The 26,613-nt window shown below is 41.4% G+C and overlaps 3 protein-coding genes across 3 annotated transcripts in view; 1 reads left to right on the top strand and 2 right to left on the bottom strand.

Moving 5' to 3' along the window:
• Positions 1 to 24,746, top strand: part of LOC124278288 — a 30,701-nt gene extending 5,955 nt beyond the window's left edge. The window contains exons 4-24 of the mRNA XM_046714016.1: positions 746 to 853; positions 3,358 to 3,434; positions 4,603 to 4,710; positions 5,338 to 5,412; positions 5,750 to 5,878; positions 6,373 to 6,633; positions 7,098 to 7,236; positions 8,232 to 8,446; positions 8,925 to 9,871; positions 10,800 to 11,991; positions 12,423 to 13,783; positions 13,898 to 14,546; positions 14,717 to 14,833; positions 15,064 to 15,371; positions 15,516 to 15,617; positions 15,946 to 16,102; positions 16,444 to 16,627; positions 18,147 to 19,741; positions 20,032 to 21,285; positions 21,805 to 22,329; positions 24,285 to 24,746. Of these exons, the coding sequence (XP_046569972.1) occupies positions 746 to 853; positions 3,358 to 3,434; positions 4,603 to 4,710; positions 5,338 to 5,412; positions 5,750 to 5,878; positions 6,373 to 6,633; positions 7,098 to 7,236; positions 8,232 to 8,446; positions 8,925 to 9,871; positions 10,800 to 11,991; positions 12,423 to 13,783; positions 13,898 to 14,546; positions 14,717 to 14,833; positions 15,064 to 15,371; positions 15,516 to 15,617; positions 15,946 to 16,102; positions 16,444 to 16,627; positions 18,147 to 19,741; positions 20,032 to 21,285; positions 21,805 to 22,329; positions 24,285 to 24,550 (9,769 nt within the window). The 3' untranslated portion in view covers positions 24,551 to 24,746. The remainder of the gene's footprint in view (positions 1 to 745; positions 854 to 3,357; positions 3,435 to 4,602; positions 4,711 to 5,337; positions 5,413 to 5,749; positions 5,879 to 6,372; positions 6,634 to 7,097; positions 7,237 to 8,231; positions 8,447 to 8,924; positions 9,872 to 10,799; positions 11,992 to 12,422; positions 13,784 to 13,897; positions 14,547 to 14,716; positions 14,834 to 15,063; positions 15,372 to 15,515; positions 15,618 to 15,945; positions 16,103 to 16,443; positions 16,628 to 18,146; positions 19,742 to 20,031; positions 21,286 to 21,804; positions 22,330 to 24,284) is intronic.
• Positions 1 to 26,613, bottom strand: part of LOC124278266 — a 200,798-nt gene that overhangs the window by 155,249 nt on the left and 18,936 nt on the right. The gene's annotated exons all lie outside the window — the stretch shown is intronic.
• Positions 1 to 26,613, bottom strand: part of LOC124278268 — a 187,787-nt gene that overhangs the window by 117,607 nt on the left and 43,567 nt on the right. The gene's annotated exons all lie outside the window — the stretch shown is intronic.

Genomic DNA, 26,613 nt, shown 5'->3' on the forward strand with positions numbered 1-26,613 from the left:
ATATATTGTTGAAGTGTAACAAATGGTTTAAGGTAATGAAAGGTTACTGTATCCTTCCTTTTGAAACAATGCCACTGGCCACTATCAGGACTGAGATGTAATTGTACAAGAGATCAATTGAGAATGTTCCAAAATTGATGACTTCGCTCTAAAGTTTGGAACTCGAGAAGAAGGGTCTGCAGCGGCGTCCGCCCTTTTGGTTTGATTATCCTTACAAGTACCGGTACCAATCTATTTTTGATTTATTTATATGGTTTAAAAATCACGCATATGCAATTATATGACCATTAAACATTCTCAAAACTATTAATGTGTGATAATATAAAGGAAATTCCAATGTTATTAGTAGTTTTGACTACAACACGAAAATTACCGATCGGATCGGGTGAACCGGTTCGCGGAAAGTGTACCTCAATATATCGTATTGTGAAGTTCGAATTGCAATATACCGGTTAACCGGTGTTATCGCCCACCCCTACCAGTGATGTCTGGCTAGTTGTTTTAGCTTTTTTCAAACACTGCTCGTGTATACACTGAGCTTGGAATGTAAATAGGGTGGGCAAAGTGTCTTCTGTGATGAACTATATACATGATATTATAAAGGACTGTTGACGGGACTTTTAAATTTGTACGCTATAACCATGTTCTACTGTATGTTTAAATGTCAACTGTGTTTTAGAATTCGTATTAAATCATGTGTATTACAGTGAGTATAAATTCACGAAATCTCTATTTTTTGTTTCAGTAACCATGTGTGTCACCATACAGTGACATACAAGGTTTCAATTAAAGAGAGCTACAAGGTGCACTGTAAGTTTTTTGGTTGGGGCCGATGCACGAAATATCGGACAAAGTAAGTACAATTTGATGTATTGCAAAACCCTTTTCATCCACATGCATGCTCTCCAACGTGATGTCTTTTCCATGTCTCCAGTTGTCAGTGCTTGAAATAGTGTATTTCCCTTAACGAAACTCCATCACAAGGGATAAATATTTCAGTGTTAAAACTGTTAAGGGTCTTTTTTTATAATGTTAACTGCCATTTTATCATTGAATATATAAAATCGATTGAATTGATTAACACATTTTGATTCATATGTTTTGTAAATAGATGTACTTTTATGATTGGTAGTTTGGATTAGTAACTGAGATTGTTAGTGGCTGTATCCTCAAAGGGTGTTAAAGTACTGTAAAATTATTGTCCTCCTGAGAGGATACGTAAGTCATAAAACGTTCAAAGCAAATTTAAATCTACCACATTCTTAAAACGTATAAATCTTCCTACATCGCCAGCGGCTGAAGGGATGGTGTAAATCCAGCTAGGGTTCATGCAGGTAGCAAAAGTAATGTAGGTCCCCATGGTTCCTAGTATGGTGATCTACCTTCAGTTGTTGGCAATCTACAGCCCGTGTTTTATATTGTATTGTCTTCTTTAATTCAAATCTTTTAGTTTGACATGCTAGTTTTATATTCATATATGTGATACGCTAGTATTTTTACTGTCCATCGTCGACAGGTTTTACTCTCCAAAATGTTTTCATTTTTTATTGTATAAATTGGTTTCGTCACGATATGGCTGAGATATTGCCGACGTGACGTTAAATATTAACTCACTCACTCACTCTTATAACGTAGGAAACATGTTATTTTAATGTATGGGTAGATTTATCTACAATCGCTGATATCTGAAGGGATGGTGTAAATCCAGCTAGGGTCCATGCAGGTAGCAAAGGCACTGTAAGTCCCTATGGTCCCTAGTATGGTGATCCACCTTCCGTTGATGGCGACCTATAGCCCATTCTTAAACTGTATTGTCCTAATTTGAAATCCAGTTTTGGAGAGAGATGCTAATTTTATTTATTGATACTGTGATATTCAAGTTGGTTTTACTGTGTTTGTTGACAGGTTTTATTATGTAATTGTGTTTATTGTGAATTTATAACTTTTAAAGTCATGATGGGGCTGAAGTATTGCCGCTGTGACTATAAATGGTAACTCACTCACTCGAAAACAAAACCTTCTTCCTTTGTGTTAGTTTTCAACAATGTTGGTAATGAAACGGCTCCACGTCATGTGTCTCCAAGAGTATCTGTAGTCAATTCCTTGTCTCATGATGTCAATGTCCAAATATCCTTGTGCAACCTACCATAGTCGATGATAATACCTGCTGACTGACCCCGTGAAGATACGGGTTAGAATTTGTCTTCAGCAAACCCCGGCTTGTCGTAAGAGACGACTAACGGCATTTGGTGGTCAGGTTTGATGTCTTCATTAACAGATGTCATCGTATTCCAATTGCGTAGCTCGATGTTCATGCTGTTGATCATTGGATTGTCTGGTCCAAACTCGATTATTACAGACCGGGGCCATATGAGTGAGTGAGTGAGTTTAGTTTTACGCCGCACTCAGCAATATTCCAGCTATATGACGGCGGTCTGTAAGTAATCGAGTCTGGACCAGACAATCCAGTGTCAACCAAGTCAGCGAGCCTGACCACCCGATCCCGTTAGTTGCCTCTTACGACAAGCATAGTCGCCTTTTGTGGCAAGCATGGGTTGCTGAAGACCTATTCTACCCGGATCTTCACGGGTCCGGGGCCATATTGCTGGAATATTGCTGAAAGCGGCGTTAAACAACAAACAAACCAAACAGCAGACTGTAGTTGCAGATTCTGTCGTGACAATCACAAAACACATAGCAAATGTACATGTTATTTTGGATACCTTTGTATAAAGGTAGAACTTAAGTTTTAAAGCCTGTTTGTTAGACAGTCAATAATGTTTCCTTATCAATACATTAACATCCCCCCGAGGAATCTATACAGTAATCTCAAGACGAGTGGACAATTGAATTTGCGAGTTGTGATATACTTCGTCACTCCAATGTGCGTTACAGGCCACCCGTATACTTTGATCTAGTGATACGAGTGGTGTGTTGTTTGCACACTATCACATCGTCGCGTTGTTACAATTACAATTATTTTCCAGTTAAGGGGACATTTAGATAATCGTTGTTACTTTATCCCTTGAGAGAGAGAGAGAGAGAGTTTTATTCAGTAAAGGGGCCACAGACCCATTATACATCAGGTGTACAGAATATACAATCATTAGAGCACCGTACAACATCATGAGAGCTGCACAATTATACATTTGTGGGTACGAAGACTGAAAGAAATTTATTTCGTTTTTTCATGGCAAAAAAATAGATATTTTGCAAGACAATTTATAATATAAATATTCTTTGATGTAAACAACTGAGCTAATTTCACTTCAGATGGATATATGTGATAATAGTTATCACTTTATCCCTTGAGCATACATGATATGGTTTATGTGAACTCCAGGTGTATATTTTCAGGTATGAATCACGGTCACGTCTGAGCTATTCGTGCTGCTCAGGATGGAAGTCATCCAACAATGTAGACTGCAGCTTAGGTGTGTTGGTATCATCTGGCGTACTCTGCCACCACGTACTGAATACGCGACGAGAAAAGTAAAAATGTTATGCGGTCAGGGTACAAGAACATGTTTTCTTTTCAAAGGATCATTTTGGTTTGTGCCCTTCCTGTGATGACATCCGCGAGGTAGCGGGTTCATCTGACTTTCCTAACTTACATGTGATAAGACCTGTGAAGACCCCGGTTAGAATTGGTCCTCAGGAACCCATGATTTTTGTAATAGGCGACTAACGGGATCAGGTGGACTATGCTAACGGGACTTGGTGGTCAGGGTCGATGACTTGATTAACGGATGTCATCGTATCCCTATTGTGTAGGTCGATGCTCATGCTGTTGAGCACTGGATTGTCTGGTCCAAACAACAAAACAAAGCATAGTCTATGAAAAGGACTTGCAACGTTAAATGTGTCTGTAGAAGTCAGTAGTGATTTGTTTTATCTATGTTATCGCATCCTAATTGCTTAGATGTATGCTTAGACTACTGCAAGGATGGACGCTCTTCTACAACACAGGCTGTATACTGAGTATGTCTTATAGCCTTGTGAGTCTGTGTAGTTCAAAACGTTACTGTTTTGTTGTGTGCTCAGAAGAGTGAGTGAGTGAGCTTAGTTTTACGCCGCAATATTCCAACTATATGGCGGCGGTCTGTAAATAATCGAGTCTGGACCAGACAATCCAGGGATCAACAGCATGAACATCAATCTGCGCAATTGGGATACGATGACATGTGTCAACCTAGTCAGCAAGCCTGACCAACCGATCCCGTTAGTTGCCTCATACGACAAGCATGGGTTACTGAAGATCAATTCTAACCCGGACCTTCACGGGCTGTTTATAGAAGAGGTGAAGTGAGGTGAGGTGAAATGGGGTTTAACGTCGGTTTAAGTTTGGGCTAGTATAAGCACCCACATATACACACGAGCCTATAGGGGGGTAACCTATAGGTTCCGAAGGCCCGGATTCGATTCCCGACATGGGTACAATGTGTGAAGCCCATTTCTGGTGTCCCCTACCGGGATATTGCTGGGCCATTGCTAAATGCAGCGTGAAACCATACTCACTCATTGTATTTATGGTGAACAAATATCTCTGACAAGGAGGGTTTTTATTAAAATATCATTGTGAGTCCTTGTTGTCTCCTCCAGCCATCTGTTACGGCAGGGACAACAATAATGGAGCTTGCAGCAGGAAAGGAAGCTGTGTGTCACCAAACAGGTGTACCTGTCACACTGGATACACGGGATCACAGTGCGGTAGGTGAAATGTCTCACACGTGGTCTGGGCGGTAGGGTGGCCTAGTGGTTAAGGTGTCCGCTCGTCACGTTTAGCACCAGCAGAGGTACGTAAGACGTACGTCACATCGGCAATGTTTCAGCCATAACGTGACGAGAACAATTTTGACGTTGATAAAGAATATGTGTATATCATGAAACCTGTCGTCAAAGGGCAGTAAAAACAACTAGACTATAACAGAATTAAAACTAGTATGTGACGTTTAAACAAATAGCATTGGTTTGGACAATACAATATAAAAACAGGCTAAAGATCGCCAACAACTGAAGGGAGATCACTATACTAGGGACCATGGGTACGTACAGTACCTTTGCTACCTGTATGGACCCTGGCTGGATTTCAGCCGCTGGCGATGGTGGGAAAACTGAGCCATAATTTAAAATAACATATTTTCTACGATTAAAAAGTTCGGTTCGGTTGAGCTAAACTGACTTTGAAAGTTTTGGGACTGACGTACCCTCTCAGGAGGACAATAATTTTACGATACTTTAACCCCCTTTGAGGATTCAGCTGTAGGCGCCTGGAATTACATGTGCGTTACCGTTTGCATTGATGACAGGTAAAACAACGTTACCTTTGTATTGCAGAAAAATGTCTTGATGCTCGAGGAGATCCTGATCACTCGATCTGGTGGCGTACCAGGACCCACCCCGACTGTGCTTGTAAGTGTCGTGATATATACAGGTGCTTGTACACACACTTGAAAGTTCAGGATCAGTACACGATACATTATGGCTAAAGAATATATGCTTGACCAATAAAGTTCTGTCCTAACAAAATGTGCGAAAATCATTTGAGACTTCGTTTAATTTCTGCTGCTGATTTTGACATTCTTCTGGGAAAGCCTTTACACAATACACTGTTGCTAAAGAATATATGCTTGACCAATAAAGTTTTGTCGAAGTTCTGTTTAAACAAAATATACGAAAATCATTTGAGACTTTGTGCAGTTTTTGCTGTTGATTTTGACATTCTTCTGGGAAAACTTTTCCATGCCAGTGACGTGTTCGTGGAAGAACCAATGGTGTTGGCCTGGGGATTGCCCCGACTCCAGATTGAGGACGTCCTGCAAATGTCGGAAGGGCTTCGTTAAGCGAGATGCAGGCGCCAGATACACAAAGTGTGATCGTGAGAGGAATAAGTTTTTCCTAAATATATAAAATGTTAAGGATCAGGGTCCCGATCCACAAAGCGTTCGTGGCGCTATGCCATTCGTAAGCCTATGGTAAACTACAGAGTTACGACAGGTCGTAACGTTACGAACTCTTAGTGGATCGGGACCCAGGAGTTATATATAGATTACAAAATGGCATACATGTAAGAGGAGGATTAAGTCTTTTCCAAATAGAATACTGAAATAATTTTGACAGACATTAATAAACACGATAAAGAATGACATACGTGTCATATTAAACGTCCTCTTACATGACATAATGTTCAGTACGGATTTTCATGATGTTATACGCAAATAACATATATTCTTACATTTAAATCTATTGACAGATGACGTATGTGTCTCAGCATATAAAATATGGGTATGTAAATTTGAAATATACCAGAACGATGCATATGTATAGCCATGTAGCGTTTCAGAAATAAAGAAGCAATTTTCTTATTTCCAGTTGCTCAGAAGCCCCAGCTTCTAACGTGTCGCATTGGTATGACCGATGCAAACAAGAGGGTGAGGAACTCAACACACGGCTCCAACACTGGATGTCTTCAAGAATCCGATACATACGTCAACCTGATACCCAATTCTGTATACTTTCTGTTTGGTGCCAAGTTAGACAATCTTGACGTCAGAAATCCCCCAAACTACATCTACCAGCAAGGATACGGAATAGTTGCTGCTAAGACAACATTGACGAAGATTTCTGTAACTGGTACAAGCTATTTATCATGTACACGATATTTCAACTTCAAAGCCATCTAATGAATCTGGATAATGCACCCATAAACACTTTGATGAAAAGAAATGAATTGCTGTTTTCCGTCTTAAAAATATGCTGTGTTGGGCATTTAATTGAACGTATAGCATAAGTTTAAGGCAATATATTTCATGAACAAAACATTGCATTCACTTTTACACTAATAGGCACATATACTAAGGGGAAAAAAATAAGAGATCACATGAAAGCACACGTGTTCCGTTATTTTTTTCCGCTTTCTTCACAAGCTATGCGAACCTTGGAAAAAAATAAAGGAACGCTTGCGCTTTCACGTGATCCCTTATTTTTTTTCCCTCAGTATATGTATCTACATGAAGAAGGTTATGGCAGTTATAATGCCTAATCATAATGCGATTTAGTCATAAACCCTGCTTTGATCTGTATATCTTCTCATCCAGGTCACCCATCTAGCCTGTCCACAGTTTCTTTGCACGGCGGTAGTGGCTGCTCAAAAGCACTTGGAAACACTTCACCGTCTCCTTCTTTGACTTGTCAACGAACAGTATCTGTACAGCCAGGAATCCATGATGGGGACAGGTATGAACATAGGAGAAAACAGTGTGAAAGTTTGGCCTGGAAGTATAGGCATTCCTGAGGGGGCGTAACTTTGGTCCTGGTTCGGATGAAGCCATACTATCATTGCACTTCCTCAATGGTCAAGGTCGTGTATGAACGTCAAACCAATGTCATCCTGAGCCCTCAAGACATATCTGTCGGTGGATCAGTTAGGTGAGGTGAGGTGAGATCAGATGGGGTTTAACGTCGTACTTGAGAATATCTCGCTCATATGACGACGTGCATATGTGTGTATGTATGTGCGGTTGCTTGTACTAGCCAAGACTTAAGCTGGTTTTATAGTGCCAGCTCGTTGAGATACCATGCCGCAGTTAAGCATGAATACCCCACTCAGACGCCTTATACTGACTCCGAGCCGACCAGTCCTTGTTGTACCTATTAATGCCGAACGCCAGGCAGAGACCAACAAGTACCCTGTCTTAACGGCTTTTGGTATGACGCGGCCGTAACCTTGCACTCTCCGGGCGGACGCTCTAACCACTTCACCACGGAGGCAGTCTGTTTATAGAAAAAGTGACCTTGACTGATATTACTGAATGGGTGAGTGAGTTTAGTTTTACGCCGAACGCCAATATTCCAGCTATATGGCGGCAGCCTGTAAATAATCGAGTCTGAACCAGACAATCCAGTGATCAACAACATGAGAATCGAACTGTGCAATTGGGAACCGATGACATGTGTCAAGCAAGTCAGTGAGCCTGACCACCCGATCCCGTTAGTCGCCTCTTACGAGAAGCATGGGATACTCAAGACCAATTCTAACCAGGATCTTCACGGGTCCATGATATTTCTGTAATCTTTGATTGCGTATGATCTAAACCCGTTTCGCCTCTGTTATTCTTGAGAAGCCTGGATATATCAGTGTTCAGAGACACATGCTTTTATTACAATTTGCAACGTGTAAAGCGTATTCCTGCGTATTGTGATATTATCATATACGTGTTCATGTTATTCAGGTTGTGTGTACACTTTTGGGCTGCTGGAGGAGGCTACTTCAGGTATCAGAACTTTGACAAACATCACCTTGGAATCCAAATTTACTCCTCACTAGCATCCTTTAAAGATGTCTGTTTCCGGTATGACAGCGGTAAACCAGTACACTGCTCCCAGACAGGAACAACACATTGTTCATCCAAGGCATTGCAGTTATCAGCACGCATAACGCGTACAGGTGCGTCACATAATCATTAAGACCATTTAAGGGTTTACATTAATACTGTTTATTTGTTTGTTTGTTGTTTAACTCTGCACACAGCAATAATCCAGCCACATGGCGGCAATCTGTAGATATATCGAGTCTGGATCAGTGATCAACAGCATGAGCATTGATTTACACAGTTGCGTTACAATGCCATGTAAACCAAGCCAGCGAGCCTGACGTTGCCCGTACGTTGCCCCTTACGACAAGTATATGGTGCTGAAGACCAGGCTAGCTATTCTCGAAACGTTCTTATCCCTACGAACTTCTTAAGCCCATTCTTAACACATTGGCTACGATCAAAGTTACGAATTCTTAGAACTGCGAACTTCGAACGTTTCGAGAATAAGGTCTCAGGTCACATTTGTGCTGTCATAACCTGGACCATGTCTATGAATGTTTTCGACGTCTTTTTTGAACTTATGCACACCATGGAATTCTCCTCTTGTAGGTGTGATTAATGTCAAAACCTCTGGCTGGACAGATCCAGTGCCACACGGTGGAAAGTCCGATTCAGCATCTGGCCTGCAATACATGAAACTACGGATTCTCAACACTGTAAATAAAGGCCATGTGATTGATGTCTTACAAACGCCACTGAAAGGTCTGGATCTAACGTATAAAACGTTTACGTTGGACAAATCTTTTCACCTCCCTAACACATATGGCCTGTATGCTGTCGTCCTGGAGGTTCATGATAAGGCTGGAAACATCCAATACGTCCGACGATTAGTACTGTACGACGGCTCTTCTAAATTAATGAAAGCTTCTTCTAAACCACTTCGGGTTGTGTCAGCAACACAGAAATCGGGCTACAAATGGCAGACAAACCTTGGACACATTTGCATTGACTGGAAAGGCCGTTACTACAACGACAAAATGAGGGCAAACAAGCTGTTGGACAAAGTCGCTCCCCAGACAGGACTGACCCCTGCTTACGACCAAACATCTGGGACGCTACCTGTATCTGGGACCCCAAATGTCGAAGGCATCATTGAATTTATGTATTCTTACACCATTGACCAGCACGCCAGGACAACCTGGGCAATGGTCCCTCACTTCACCAACCAGTCTCTATGCATTTCCCCTCATTTGCAAGATGGTCAAACGTATGATATCGCAATAAGACCCAAGGACATAGTAAACCACTCTTTGCAGGAAATGGTACATGTCCACATTGATTCTACTGGTCCTGATGTATCAAATATGTGGCTATTGAAGGATGGAAACAAGCAGGTTTATGCCCATGACAACCCCGATCTTTCTACGATGGCGCTGCAGTTTGATGCTATGGATCCTCACAGTGGTGTCATTTCTGTGGAGTGGTACCTTGGCACCAAAGATTCATCACAAGACCTTGGCCATGGCGTGCTACCTGTAGAAAAACTGAATGGAACGGTAACAACGAATCATTATATTGGTTAATAATGCGAACCGGTTGTATTTTTCTTAATGTAGGATGTTGTCTATGTAGTTCAAAATGTAATGCTGTGTTGTTAACATAATTTACTTTCTCGACATAGTTGTCAACGATGTGTACTTCTGCGTATGGCCTGGTATTGCCAGTCATAAATGTGCATTCAGAGAACAGATTCTTCTGAAACATAATCTGTCTGTCTTTCTGTCTGTCAAAGTCCAGCTAGGGTCCATGCAGGAAGCAAATGTACTGTAAGTCCCAATGGTCCCCAGTATGGTGATCTGCCTTCAGTTTTCATATTGTTTGGCCATTTATAGTTAAAATATTTTAGAGTTCATTACTAGTTGTAAATTTTTTTCTGTGGCAATCTAGTTGTTTTACTGTCCTTTGCAGACAGGTAAGTATATTTGCTAACTTTGTTTTTATTCATTTATATATTTACAACTTTCATTGTCACGATATGGCTGAAATACTGCCGATGTGACTTTACATTTAACTCACTCACTCGCACACTGTCAAAGTGAGTGAGTGAGCGAGTTTAGTTTTACTCCGCACTCAGCAATATTCCAGCTATACGGTGGCGGTCTTTAAATAATCGAGTGTGGACCAGACAATCCAGTGATCAACAGCATGAGCATCGATCTGCGCAATTGGGAACCGATGCTATGTGTCAACCAAGTCAGCGAGCCTGACCACCCGATCCCGTTAGTCGCCTCTTACGACAAGCATAGTCGCCTTTTGTGACAAGCCTGGGTTGCTGAAGACCTATTCTACCCCGGATCTTCACGGGTCTGTCTAGGAAAGTCAGGAGGTCATTTCCTTCAGGTCCCCAGAGTAAAATACGGAATAATTATGTGAAAAACTGGCTTGTTATTCTACAGTTATCATATGTTGATATTTCTTTTGCAGGAATGTGCCTCCCTTTCAAGTTGCTACTGCCCGTCTGTCGGAGAATGTCAGTTTCATAACTACATCGTCAATCTAAATAAGCTTGTGGCCAACAAAGTCAATGGTGTTCAACACAATCAAGCCGTCTACTTCACAGTCGCGGCAACAAACGGAGCAGGCCTGAAGAACATCGACCACCTTGACATCCTTGTGGACACCTCTCCTCCCGAAGCAGGGACCGTTAAAGAAGGAGCAGTGGACGGTCCTGATGTAGACTACACAAGTGAGGATACTGCCCTGGTCAACTGGGCAGGGTTTACTGACCGTGAGAGTGGCATCAGCCACTACCTGGTCAGCCTTGCCTCAAAGTGTCTGACACTAGATGAAATGAAGAACAACACAGACACTGTCACTGTTGCAGAAGGCATCAATGGCGCAAAATTAACAATTCGGAAAGAGATGACAAAATATTATACAACAGTAATAGCGTTCAATAAGGCATTCAGTCCTTCAAAACCTGCTTGTTCCGACGGGATCACCAAGGACATATCCTCTCCAACCCTCTACAATGTGTCCCTGAGTAAGGCGCAAACATCACAGGAACATATCGCATGTGTGGATGGCGATATCTGGCTTGTCACAAGACACCTGACACTTAGACCAGTTGCAAAGACTCATAAATGTTTACAGAGGTGCCAATCCAAGTTAATGCCAACTCTTGCTAACATATTTCCGAAGAGCAATGATGTTTTGAATGATACAGAATTGGCCGATAGTCTTTGCGGATCCCTTGATTTTATTACTAATTCTCTTATCTTTCTTCCATCTGACAAGATCGACTTGCACTGGAACTGTTCAGCGGACGATAGTCAACTAAAGGATTTTTCAGTAGGATATGGAACTGATAAGTCAACCTTTCATGACCCAGACATCTTGAACTATGCATCAAGTAAAGGGCGCCACTCCTTTAAACTGAACCATGCAGGGTTTGCTGGGAAGAACATTTTCTACATATTTATGAAGGTAGTGAATAAGGCTGGATTGAACTCACTTGTAACATTTGGACCGGTCATGATTGACAATACACCCCCTGTTATCACTGGGAAAATAACACCAAAATCTGAGGGCGATTTTGTTATGATCCCATGGCAGAAGAATACGTTTACAGATCCAGAACAGCAGGATTCCCAATTTACTGTTCTTCACAGAATTAGTAAGAAAATCTTTACGTACATAGCGATTATGGCATTTGATTCAAAGAGTGTTAATATCTCACATGTAAAAACTTAACATAATTTGAGTAAATTCGATTTCGAGAAATTGTCTTGTTTTGAATCAAACCTCACAGTGAGGTATTTTAAAGTTGTAGAGATATTCTGGAATCTTCTTTTCATGTAAGTGAACCTGAGCAAGATTTTGAACCAACGTCAGTTCATACGATAAGAGGGAAGGTCATTGACTTGCTCGTCATTGATATCCGTCTTGACGCAATAACTCTCGACTCGAGAAGTACGGATCTTAAGAAATAACTAGGGCCATGATCGGCCATGTTAATATGACCTATCCATAGCCCAGTTGTCACATTATTGCATTTAACCAAATTTTGGAGCGTTTAATAATCACAATGGATACGTTTCATTTCAGTTCATAATGGACAGCATGTGACACCTATACTCCAGACACCAAAACACATCATAAAAGCTTGTCAAGCCAATGGCCATGCTGGATGTATCAGATATCCTCTCGAAAGGCTAAAAGAGATGGACTCGGAGCTTAACAAACCATTTATCTTTGAACTGTATGTGTACAATACCGCTGGCCATTTCACTGTAGTGAAAACAGAGGGAATTACAGTACCATCTAGATTCCCGCCAGGACATGGCATAGTCTATGACATTGACCCGATGGATGTTGATGGGAAGGATGATGTTGACTTTCATTCGACACAAAAGCAGACCTGTGTCAAGTGGAACGGCTTCCACCATCACAAAGATGTACAGTTTGAAGTGGCCCTAGGATCTGCTGCCAACAAAAGTGACATCAGTCCATTCAGACGTGTAAACAACGCAAGTGCATGTGTTACTGCAACAGGTCTCAAGCCACGTGTGAAGTATTATGCCACAGTAAGGGCAGTTTGTTCTGGGGGAACATCATATGCTTCATCTGATGGTTTCATTATTATCGATAAACCAACTGATAACAGATACATACTTGAAGTCTTTGATGGTACAACGTGTGACGATGCCAGTGTTGGTTTAGTCCAAGAAACAAAAGGATCTTACAAGCCAGCTGCATCTCTCCATATTGGTCAGAGTTATTTATTTGAGTTTCAACATTCTTTAAATGGACAAATAACATCGAAAGATGTTCTCTTCATGTCAAGCATAAACATTGATGGAAGGAAGCAGGCCAACTATCAGTTTGTACCTTTGACACATTACCCTCACTTCAACGTAACCAATTCTGCAGATGACATCAGCAACTCAACTATTCGCATGTGCGCCCTGGACATTAATTACACGTTGTCCAAGAACAAAGTGTCATCTCACTGGCACTATGATGGCCCATGGAAGAAATTTACAACGCATTTCGAGGCTACTCTGAAAGAAGGAATGCACTGTGCAAAGAACACACAGTGTTATAAAACCCTGTCAACTGCTTTAGTAAACAGTGGCACTGACTATGCAGACTTCACGAATATGGCCCTAGAACATGGTCAGGTGTATCACGTGTTTGTAAGGCCCTGTTTTGACACAGTGTGTTTACCATGGAAATCTTCAGATGGAGTTAAAGTTATCTCAGAACTGCCAAAAGTATCAATAACGCCATCGTTCACCAATAGAACTATGTTCTCTTGTCACGACGTAGCCATTCATGTTGATAGTGTTGACTGTGAAGAGGACCCGGGAGATTCAGGGAGGGTCATCTACCAGTGGGCTGCTTCAGATAAACATCACCATCCGTTTACATCCTGGAGAACCGACCAGTCACTCGCCAATGGACAGGTAAATAGATATACACACTCATATTCTGTATCCGGTGTTTCTTTTAAATACTATTTTTTCTAAACTCATATGGGGATATTGTCATGTGATGGATGTGTTTGCATTTGTTTCCAGTCTGATGTCTGTCTGGATGACCATGTTCATTCTCACAGTACCATCAACATATGTGTCCGAGTCACATGTCCATCCGGGCTGTCTGATACGTCCTGCCAAACTCTGAATCACGCAAGAAAACAGGGGAACAGACTCGTTGAAGTTGACCAGAAGGATATCCAGGAGATAGAAGAAATGATAGACAGGCAGGAAACTGGGAATCTTCCTTCATTTGAAACTGATGTCGCTGAATCTGACGTTAAACTGGCTGGTGTGATGGGTGGGTTAAAGGGCATAAACACTTGGTACCTGATGAAAGAACCCCTCATTCCAAGCACCTGTACAGCTGATGAGAAATGCATCACAAGTGTAAATACTGAAGGACCTATTGCTGTTTTCAACGATGTGGAGTTAATGGACAGTATGAAATATTACATATGTGTGCAAAGCCCGCCTGTCACACAACACGGCTCAGGAATATCAGCATGTGGCAATGGTGTTACCATTGATGACCTTCCTCCTAAACAAGGTGAAGTTCGGATACTGAACCTACGAAATGGTTATCTTACAGAAATGGATGTTTTGGTGACAGATTGGTCAGGCTTTAGTGACCAAGCACAGGATCTCGTCGGGACTGATTCGGGCATCGCCTATTATTCCTATGCCATAGGTACGTATGTCAAAACTGGGCATGTCTTGAAATATATACATAAATCACAGAGACGAAACTCACACTCTGATTATTGTCTGATGGTGTTTCGAGCTTGATATAGATAATATTTCATATTCCCATACATTCTAAATGTATCAACAGTGTTTCTAACTTACATGTGTTTACAGGTACCTATCCAGAAAGTCAAGATGTTCAATCGTTCACCAATGTTGGGCTTGCACACAACGTCCATGTACCAAATGTCACATTGACAACTGGTCAAACCTTCTACGTTACAGTGAAAGGTAAGTCCAATTTATTATTTGGGCTTGGAAAGTACCCTTTAAAGACAAAGCAATGGTATTGTGTTGTGTGTTTAGTTGTTAATAGCAGGAGAACTGGTGTGACATCAGGTAACAAACATTTACTCCAAATATTCACAGTGTGTGGTTTGCGGGTGCAATACGCTGTGATGGATTTGCAAAACCTGGGGCTGGAAAAGCAAATAATTCCTATATTTTGGTTGTTATTTCAGCTTTTGATCGACTTGGACACTCAACATCGGCTACTTCAGACGCTGTTATGGTTGACGTTACACCACCTAAAACTGGAGACATCTTCACTGGTAACAGACTAGGCAGTCATAGCATGGTGTCATCTGACAGGCTGACCGTTCATTGGACGGGATTCGAAGATCCCGAGTCTGGCATCCTTTCAACATCCCTGGCCATAGGGTCGACCATCACTGGAACACTGTCGCCCTTCACGGAATATACGGGGACCTTTGCAGACATCAACATCAATGGATTTATAGATGGCCATGAGTATTTTGCTAGAATAATGGTACAACCAATCTTCATGGTTCCACCTTGATTATCCATAGCCCTATCGGTAGGGTCGACACAAATATCAGCTGTCCTTAGTACTAAAATTTAATGGGGAACACATAAAATTTGTGTTGCAATTGTATGAGATATGTATTTTCAGTGTACAAACAGAGCTGGCCTGACTTCCATGGCGGTTTCCAATCCCTTCACTGTGGACACATCGCCTCCTACACAAGGTGTTGTTACAGATGTTGGAAAGCAGGTGAGCGACAGCATAAATGTGACTCGTGAAGATCCGGGTTAGAATTGGTCTTCAGCAACACATGCTGACAGACGGGTTCAAATTGGTCAGCCTCAACGACTTGGTCGACTTATCCTATTTGCGTAGATCGATGCTCGTTATGTTGATTACTGGATTGTCTGGTCCAGACTCGATTATTTACAAACCGCAGCCATATAGCTGGAGTATTGCCGAGAATTGCGTTAAGCAACAAAGTAAAGCAAACTATATTTGCCACAGAGCGTCTATACATCGTTATTAGTTCCTGTAACTTCACCTTAATATTTGCTTTGTTCTTGGTGAGTTGCAGGATGAACTAGACTACCAGATTAACACAGACAGGTACTCGTGTCACTGGTCCGGATTCGATGATCCCCATTCTGGACTCGCATCCTTCTATGTGAGTCTCGGGACCCAGCCTCATCTGGATGATGTTAAGACCATAACTCATGCTGGTCTGGGATCAGGTATATATTAGATTCTCCCCTTGTTAGCATGCACTCTGGACACATATAATACACGCACTGGAATATATACTGCTGAACAAAGGCCTGATTTTGCAATGTCTACTAGCATAATATATAAAAGTTCTACTCTTTCCATGCCGCAAACTTTAAAGCCCAGACCCAATTACTGTTTTTGACAGTGAAGATAGTTCACAGTTGTATGGCGTGAAACCTCATCAACGTAAACTGAGAAGAAGTATAGATAACACAGATAACACTCTCAATATGTCCCTCTATGTAAAAGCAAGTACAGCGAGTTTGCGAGATGACAAAATATTTTTATATTGTCTTGTCGTTTGTAGAAATATCATGGACTGGAAACTTGCCCGTCGGGGTTAAGCTCTACTGCAATGTTGAGGCTTGCAACCATGCAGGTCTCTGTTCTAAGTCTGCATCAGATGGGATCATCCTGGACAACTCGCCTCCAATTCCTGGCGTGGTCTTTGTGGGACATGATGGACAACACCATAAATACCACGGACATGCGTAATTATATTCAATATTTTGTAGTTATGCATGATATTGATATTAAATGCTTACAACCTAATGATTTCACGTTGTCAAATCGTTATGGCAATCTTGTGTTTATGTTGGGGGTCTTTGAATGGTCTTATAAGTGATGCAGGAAGCAAATGTACTGTAAGTCCCTATGGTCCCTAGTAAGGTCATCTACCTTCTGTAGTTGGCAATCTATAGCCTGTTTTTACATTGTCTTGTCATTTCTAATTAACATGTTTTAGATTTAATTACTAGTTTTAAATGGATATCTGTGATACACTAGTAGTTTTACTGTTCTTCGTCAACAGGTTCTATTTTCTAATTTTATTGATAAATGATATATTCATTAATTGTTCTCGTCACTGTATGGCTGAAATATTGCCGATGTGACGTTAAAGATTAACTCACTCACTCACTCACTCTTAGAAGTGATACATATAAGGATGGATGTGAACTTCTGTATTATGAGAAGTTGACATCTATAAACACTGGTAAGGTATATAACCGTGTGGTAAGGCTGTATTTCATGTTGTAGTAACATTTTGATCCGAATAATATTTATACTAATTTGTTTTCTGAAATTCACAACGGGATTTTTAACGTTTTACTTTAGAGCAGATGCTGGCGGTGATCTGACTATCTGATTATTGGCCACGTGTTTGTTGTTGGCATTGTGTGGCACAGGGATGACATCACACATATTGTTCAGTAAACTATGTTTCACGTAATATTGTCTATTCTAACATATGCACCCAAGTTGACGTGATGATCCTTAGCAAACTTTGAGGTGTATATTTTGACGTTACTAATCGTAGTGTTTGACCTGGATTAGTAATAAATTCAGTCGAGCATCGTTGTCTCTGATAACTCGATATCTCGGTTGTCTCGATGTAACATTTCGGTCCCGGCAAAATCCTTCATAATTTATCATTATTCAAGCTCTTTTAACTCGATACGGATGTCTCGATATTTCGGATATCTCGATATCATGTGATGGTCCCAAGAAGAAAAATTACACTTTTAACTCGATATTTGCAAAGAAACTCGATATTCACCTACCTATCATGGGCAAGTATCCCTCTGAACTGAGGTTGTTTCCACACGTTTACACACGGTGCGGCATGAATCAAAGGGATGCGGTAGTGTAAACTAATTAGGGCTAAATGAGTTGAAGGTGTCACTTGTTTGTTATTTAATTAGGATTAATTAAGAAGGAATTAATCAGGAAGTACTCACTGTTACGAATAAACACTACTGATAACGGATTATAGTTTCGAATCCAAACATACCGAGAAGCGTTTTGTTTTCTTTCATAGTGATATGTGATGATATGCCCTGGTCGGATGTCTCGAAGTTTAGATAACTCTATTTTTTTCTTGGTCCCATGAATATCGAGACAACGGTGCTCGACTGTAGTATCGTTGACTTTATTCATACCCTGTGCCCTTAGATATTTAAATATGCCCGGAATCGATCTTACAGTTTTTATGTGTTATTACTATTTCAGCTCCTCTCTTACTGCTCGATGGTTTGGATTTGAAGACCCAGAGACGGGGATCAACCACTTCGACTGGTGTGTAGGAACAACGGCTGGGAAATGTGATGTCCTTCCAAGTACCAGCAATCTTCTTTCTGACTCAGTTCTTAAAACTGGTCTCAAGTTGCCATCTGGTCATCCCCTTTATGTTACTGTCAATGCTACAAACCCAGCAGGTCTAGTGGCCACATCCACTTCAGACAGCTTCATCGTGGATGCATCCCCTCCAGTAGCAACTGTGAAACCATCGTTCACATCACCCTACTCTAGAAACATGTCTGCTGTGAATGTACAGTGGGAGAACTCCATGCTTCATCTTCACTGGAAGTTCACAGATGCTGATAGTCCCGTTGAAAGACACCTGGTGTCACTGTCTACTCATCACGATGGGTCATCTGCTGTTGGAAGCATTCACCTGGGCGCTCAGCATTCCACCATCATCCTCTTTGAAGCAGGGAATCTGATGAGAAGTGGCGATGTCTACACTGCCACTGTCACTGCCTGTAATGCTGCAGGTCTCTGCTCCACAGCCACGAGTAATCCGATCCTTATAGATTCTACGCCCCCACAGTTGGGAGGATTCAAATTCCCTATAGCATGGCAAAATGTCGTTGACAAAGGTGCAACCAAGACACGAATAAACCTGAAATGGGTAGGCTTTGTGGACACTGAGTCTGGGATCCAGACCTATCATATCTCTGCCAGTCGAAAATATGATGGCGATGAGTTGTCGAAAGGGATCGTGGAAATGAAGCATGACAGTAATTCCACTGAACAAACAGTTTCCTTAACGCTGAGTGATCATGTCCAAACTGGAGAAAACATCATCCTAACAATCTCAGCAACAAATACCGCTGGCCTATCAAGTGGAATTGGAAAGGTGACCGTATCCGTTGTTTCAAGTGATACCAAACACACAAAGGGAACGTTGGAACTCCAACGTCACGGATGCGCAGTTCATTACTGCACTGGCGACTGCACATGTGGCGTCCAAGGACAGCACTGTTCACTTACTTCCTCTCAGCAGAAATGTCCTGATACCGCCCCAATAGGGAAGAGTACTGATATAGTTGTACATCCTGGACTAGAGTCTGATGCCACAGTTACCAGTTCATCATCATGTCTAACTGCTCACTGGGAGGCCACGTCGCCGCAGGTTTTAAAAAACATCACTCGATTTCAGTGGAGCATTGGGGAAAAAGGCGACACAACTGTGATAGATGCATTAAAAACTGTATGGCGGGACACAGGGAAGGGTACAAGGATGATTTACTGCCTTCCTCACGGAGAATCCTTGCATCATGGTACAGAATATATTGTCTACGTCAAAGCCTGGTATGACTTCAGCAAGTTTGCAGTGTTCCAGTCTGATAGTATCCTTGTAGACCACACACCACCTACAATTCAGAGGGCTAAGTCGCCACTTGATTCCGATGGTTCTTGTAAAATGGACATGGAATTTTTCGATACTAGACAAACAATAGCAGCATGCTGGGACGGAGTATTCAATGACACGCAAACGTCATTGAAAGGCTTTGAAATGTGGCTTGGGACGTCACCAGAAGGTCCGTACAAAATATCTCAAGAGCAAATGTTAATGTCTGTCGCAATCGTCTCTGTGAAAAAACATGTCATTTTTTTCTTTCGATACCAAGCTGATACATGATATGGTTTAAATACCCCACAGAACAGCGTTAATTAAATATTCAATTTTGACAGACTTGTATACAATTCATATCAGCTGTTCCCCTTACATGTAGTGATGGGAAGTAAACAGTGCCCTACAATTTAAATTCTGATACTAATTTTGAGGACCAGTCATGAATATAAACGGTATTATTTTCTCGTGTTGTAGGAGATGACATTATCAAACCAACGTCCATGGGTAAGAAGACGTCCTATACGATTAATTCACTCATGGAAAGTGGTACGAAATACTACGTCAGCATCAGGGCAACCAACATGGCTGGTCTGCAGACAACAGCAGTGTCAGATGGCTTTGTAGTCGATGACGAACCGCCTGTAATTGGTGTAGTCTTCAACACTGATCGCCACAAGAATATTGAGTTTCAGTCATCCAAGACAACACTGAAGGCTTCTTGGCATGGATTTGAAGACTATCACTCCTATGTTCAGAGGTTTGAAATTGCGGTTGTAAAGGAGGGAGAACAAGTCCTGGACTCCATGTTTAAATATCATGGAATGGAAAATGAAATCAACATAGACAATTTGAAATTGGAGGAAAAGAAGAGGTATCGCATTGCAGTCAGAGCAGTTGACGCCACGGGGCTTCGCAGCAGCACAGCTGAGTCTCCAAGTGTACTGATTGACACATCAGCCCCTAAGGCGTTTAAGTGCACATCGTTTTTTGACAAGAAGGTGGCGTTCACTGCGCATAAGTACCAATCACGTCAAAACGACGCTGTCGAACTTCGCGTGTCTGAAACTCTGCAGGAGAATACATTCTACCAAATGACAGTGACAGGCGACTTGGACATTCATACGTCACGTGTGATATTCACTGTTGGGAAACTTCAAATCCCAGCCATGTTTGAGAAACAAATTTCGGGAGTACAGGCTTCACATAGCTTCCTGGTATCGCATTCTGGCCTGAGTAACATAGCCATATCAATCACGGGGACGAATGCATCGCATACCTTCAATGTGACCCTTGGAAAATGTCAAAGCCTTGCCGACACCGATCCAACAAATGGCATCACAGTTTGGCAAATCCGGCCCTCTGTTGTTGCCGTTTGTGCCAGGGTAATAGATCAGGAAAGCGGCACGAGAAGTGTGTGGCTTGGAGCGGGAACCAGCAAGGGAGGGTACCAGATCCGTGCCTTGTCCCCAACGTCTGTCAGCAACCATGAGATGATTCTGGTGGAAGAGCCACATGGTAGCCCTGTCCATGTCACAGTGATGGCGGAGAACAATGCTGGCCTCAGAACCATCTTCACATCCAAGCCAATCACTATCGATCACACCCCGCCAGTTATGAGCCACTCAGAGGCAACTGCCCCATATCAAAAGGAAAACATTGCCTCTCTTATGATGCGTTGGCGGGTTGAAGATGCAGAAAGTGGAATAAACACATGTTTATGTACATATGGTAATGTGTTACCTACCTTCGTGCTCAGTACGGACCCGTGAGGATCCGGGGTAGAATAGGTCTTCAGCAACCCAGGCTTGTCATAAAAGGCGACTATGCTTGTCGTAAAAGGCGACTAACGGGATCGGGTGGTCAGGCTCGCTGACTTGGTTGACACATGTCATCGGTTCCCAATTGCGCAGATCGATGCTGTTGATCACTGGATTGTCTGGTCCAGACTCGATTATTTACAGACCACCGCCATATAACTGAAATATTGCTGTGTGCGGCGTAAAAATAAACTCACTCACACACTCACTCGTGCGCAGTACAATTATCCATTACATTAATAATGCACTAATAATGGTCAAGTGCCTTGCTGGGTAAAGCACTATATACGTTCAACTGCATACGAATGGCTACTTGAAATGAACTCTTTGTCCCGTTCTGAAAATATTCAGATGTTATAACCATGTTGACGTCTACCAATTCTTGAAAAGGAGTTATCAAGTTTACAATTAAACAATTTTCTGTTCATAGGAACACATCCTCTGTCCTACGATGGTCACAAGTGGGAGAAGTCACAGGACTTGACACACTGCGAACTAAAGAACATCCCCGTTCCTCACAACACTGTTCTCTACGTATGGACCCGCTGCATCAACAATGTCAACATGGATACAGTCATCAGATCAGAACATCTGCGTCTTGCATACCACCCTCCTGCACTCCCACTAGGCTCCTTGAAGGTCCTTGTGGACAATAAGATATCTTCAGGATCGTCACCTTCGAACGTCCAGGCATACACTGACCGCGTAGAGTTTTCATGGCAGGATGCGAACACTCCGTGGGTTGGGAGCTATGAATGTCGTCTTCTCGAACATGGTAGTCCAGTGGCAAACTGGGTATCTACCGGAATGAAGACCTATGCGACACTTGACGGGTTGAGGCTACACGATGGACAGATGTATGACATCCAGGTCCGCGCTGTGAATGACCATGGCCAGTACAGTAATGTCCTCAACAGTAGCGTAACAGTCGACAGTCGGTCGCCTAAGACCACAGGTACGCATAAATACGCTGTTCGATTATCAATGTTGGTTGGTTCGTTTGTTGTTTAACGATGCACGCAGCAATATTCAAGCTATATGACAGCGGTTTGTAACTAATCGAGTCTGGGCCAGACAATCCACCAGTACAACATCCTAGCGGAGAAGCAGGATCTGAAGTCATCATTAGGGCTGTGATTTTATTGTTATTGTCATGATGACAGTTGATCGCCTCCGTGGTGTAGTGGTTAGAGCGTCCGCCTGGAGAGCGGAAGGTTGCGGGTTCGATCCCCGACCGCGTCATACTAAAAGACGTTAAAATATGGTATTTGTTGGTCCCTGCCTGGCGCTCGGCATTAATGGGTACAACAAGGACTGGTCGGCTCGGAGTCAGTATAATGTGTCTGAGTAGGGTATTCATGCTTCACTGCAGCATGGTATCTCAGTGGGCTAGCACTATAAAACCAGCTTCAGTCTGGGCTAGTACAAGCAGGCGCACATACACATACACACGCATGCACGTCGTCATATGAGCACGACGTAAAACCCAATTTCACCTCACCTCATGATGATAGTTGACGTCACTGGTAGCAATGTTTGAAACATTATGAATATCGGAAGTATACTTCCTTTCAAAAGTTTAGTCTCACTCAAAACAATCACTGTATGTTATGTATATATACATCCGTGCATTAATTAAGCACCACCCTAGTTTGAAAATAAGATGTGATGCTACAGTAAAGTTAGGGTATAGCCATCAATTTAATCACTCTATAGTTAAAGAAGCTTTATCCATTGACAGTTTTACAAATACCATAACCTTTTCTATTCTTTATGAAAAAATATGCTGATGAAAATGTAATGGGACTGAATTTTTACCCAACATCACTATTCCTCTCCTGCTCAAACTATACAATTAAAGTAAGTTTTAACAGAAAATAACAATTCTGTTTTATACCAAGATGCCATTTACACATCAAATAAGCTTTAAATATGCAAAATGAGGAAGAACCCGAATGTCAAAGATTCAGACCTTTTTCCAACAATTCAGATTCCTAACTGACAATAACTGAAAAAGGCCACATTACTAAGATTTTGGAATAAATCCTCCTTTTATAATTTTGAGTTCATTGTATTGAATAAACACTTCATCTTGCCGGATACTGATCATTACAACTAAAATCTGTTTGTTTTGTTTGAAGAGCAACTTTTAATGCATTTTAAAATTTTACTTTTTATTAGCTTGACTGTAGCTTTCCATAAATCTTAGTTTACAAACTCTCATCTATTCACAATAAATAACGAATTTATAGGCCAGATAACAATCAATTATTACTTTCACTTTTCAAAATAAGATAGCTTGTTTTAGGACAGAAAAACACCTGTTTTGAATATAGGCAATTATCCTAATTAAATTACATGGTAATTTCAATGATATTTTCGTTTTTGAAATGTAAAATGCTTGCTCTATCAAATTATGAAGGACATTTTTTGAAAGAATTTAGAATTTCATTTCAGACAAAATTAACTGGTAAAAATACAGGATGGTGCTTATTTTATGCACGGATGTATATATGGTTACATCGAAGATTGATTTCTCCACTAACTTGGTGAAATCAAACCTTATGCAGATGAATTGCGCGAGGATCATGCATCAAATTGCTGAAAAGCATGAGCAAATATCATGCATGTGAACAACTGCGTTTTGTTAAGATTTCGCTAATTTTCACTGATTTTTGTCATTCATTGAACTCATGACAATAATCTTTTCAACGTTACGAATTTGTTTTACAATACATCAGTTCATGTGTAAACAGTATCTTTAAACACTATGGAATATTTTGCAAAATTTAGTTTAGAACAGTTGCCTGAAGTAAGCGGCTATATTTACACTAGTGAGTCTAAACTTTTGAAATAAAGTATATTATGATATTCATAAGCTGAGTATTAATAATACTTTTTTTGGTTTAGGTGTCGAGCCCACCGCGACAGTGGTGAGGGGAGTCATCGAGTTAGACTGGGCCAGAGTATTTGACGATTTCAACAGGACAGCTAAATATGAGACAACCATCGGGACCACGCAAGGACGTGGAGACATCGTTACAAATTCGGTTTCCTCTGGAACACGTCTGACAGCTGTTGTCCATGGAAATCCACATGCAATCTTTGTGACAATCAAAGCAAGTTTCGCAACTGAGAAATTTAGCATATATTCCCACCTTGTCCGTCTCCATTAACTGCCTGGCCGAAGAACTGACCTAACAGAACCTTGCATGTTGATGTGTGTGTCTGCTTCTATATATCTAACATTATGCATAAATTTAATAATATTCATCATGACTTTCCTAATACGACAGGATATTAATGAGGATATTATTCCCTCTCGAGTTTTGTTTGTTTAGCTTGTACATTAAATAAAAGCAATTAAACCTGTCCATGTCTTTTCTTGTAATAATTTGTGCGTATATCTTAATTTGCAATACATCTGACTTCATTACTGTACTATTGACCCGTGTAGATTCGGGTTAGAATTTTGATCTTCAGTAACCCATGCTTGTCGTAAGAGGCGACTAACGGGATGGGGTGGTCAGGCTCGCTGACTTGGTTGCCACATGTCATCGGTTCCCAGTTGCGCAGATTGATGCTCATGCTGTTGATCACTGGGTTGTCTGGTCCAGACTCGATTATTTACAGGCCGCCGCCATATAGCTGGAATGTTGCTGAGTGCGGCGTAAAACTATAATCACTCACTCACATGTACTATTGGTCATACTTACAGTACATCTGACTTCATTACATGTGTACAACTGGCCATTCTTGTTGAACATCTGACTTCATTACATGTGTACTATTGGTCATTCTTACACTGCATCTGTCTTCATTAGCCAGTCTTGGTGAACAGCTGACTTCATTAGCTATACACTATCGGCCATTCTTACAGTACAACTGGCTATAATTATACAAAATTATTCGTGCGCATCGGATCAAATCAGTTTGTTTGCACTAAAGCAAGTTATTTGGTATTCTCACATCAAACATTTCTTGTCATTCTTACACACAGGGCGTTACAGTCTCCAGTTATCAAGCATGACAACAGAAGACTTAAGGGTTTTGTGTTTGATCTTTCTTATCGCTGTTTAACCTTGTTCTGGATGGTCTTACACGCGTTGATATTGCATTGGACTTTGGAAGTTCAAAGTTCTCTGGATCTTTTCCAAACAATAATTCAGTATTGATTAATATGTGTACTTACACGCGATTATGTTTTCAAGTATGACGCATGAACACTAACGACAACATTGGCGCTTTTTATTGTCTCCTGCCAAACTACAAAAAAAACTAAATCTTATGTTTGGGCATGCTACCAAATATATGTAAAAAATAAATCTGTTTTCAAAGTACGTCAAGCAATATCACGGCGGGGGACACCAGAAATGAACCCGGGTCTTCAACGTGACGCGCGGACGCTTTAACCGTAAGGCTATCCCACCGTCCCTTGAAAAAAATAATAGACAAGTTGCAGTTGATATCACAAGAAAAACTTGGAAAGCCTTAACACACATAGTGGAAATTCAATCTACATGACGTTGTAAAATGTCGATCTTAGAAACATCCCAGTTTTCGTGTTGCCCACATTATTAGTAAAATGCGTCATGCCAATAGATGTTAGAAGACGGGACTTGTTGATACCCTACCTGGCACTGGGACATCGAAGATAAGAAAGACTGGTCTGTTAAGAGTCAGTATACTGTTTCTGAGCGGGGTTGTCATGTCTAAGGGCAGCATGTTGCCTCAGTACTAGTGGTTTGGTATTAGGAAACCGGCATTAGTCCGCTCACAAGCACTCACACGCGGCCGATCAGTTGCTGGTGATCTATAGCCCGTTTTTAAATTGTATCGTTGTCTATAGTGATATCTTTTTATGATAGTGTACTAGTTTTAGATTAAGAGCTGTGATACTCGCGTAGTTTTACTGTCCTTCAATGGCAGATTTTTATGTTCTCAATTTATTGATTTGAATGTTGATATAAATTAAATTGTTCTCGTCACGATATGGCTGTAATATTGCCGATGTGACGTTAAATATTATCTCACTCACACGCGGACGGACACACACGCACGCACTCACGCACGTACGAACGCTCGTGGATGGATACCCATCCCAGCCCTACTGCATACGCTACTCAGACAAAGTATGCTCACGCCAAGCGTAGCTGACCATGTTTATCCCCTGTGATGCCGGACAGGGTAACAACAAGTCCCACCATTTAACGTTTTTGATATGACACGGTCTGTGTTC

The sequence above is a fragment of the Haliotis rubra genome, unplaced genomic scaffold (assembly GCF_003918875.1).
Source record: "Haliotis rubra isolate DU_JTF1 unplaced genomic scaffold, ASM391887v1 Scf234, whole genome shotgun sequence".
Taxonomy (NCBI): Eukaryota; Metazoa; Mollusca; class Gastropoda; order Lepetellida; family Haliotidae; genus Haliotis; species Haliotis rubra.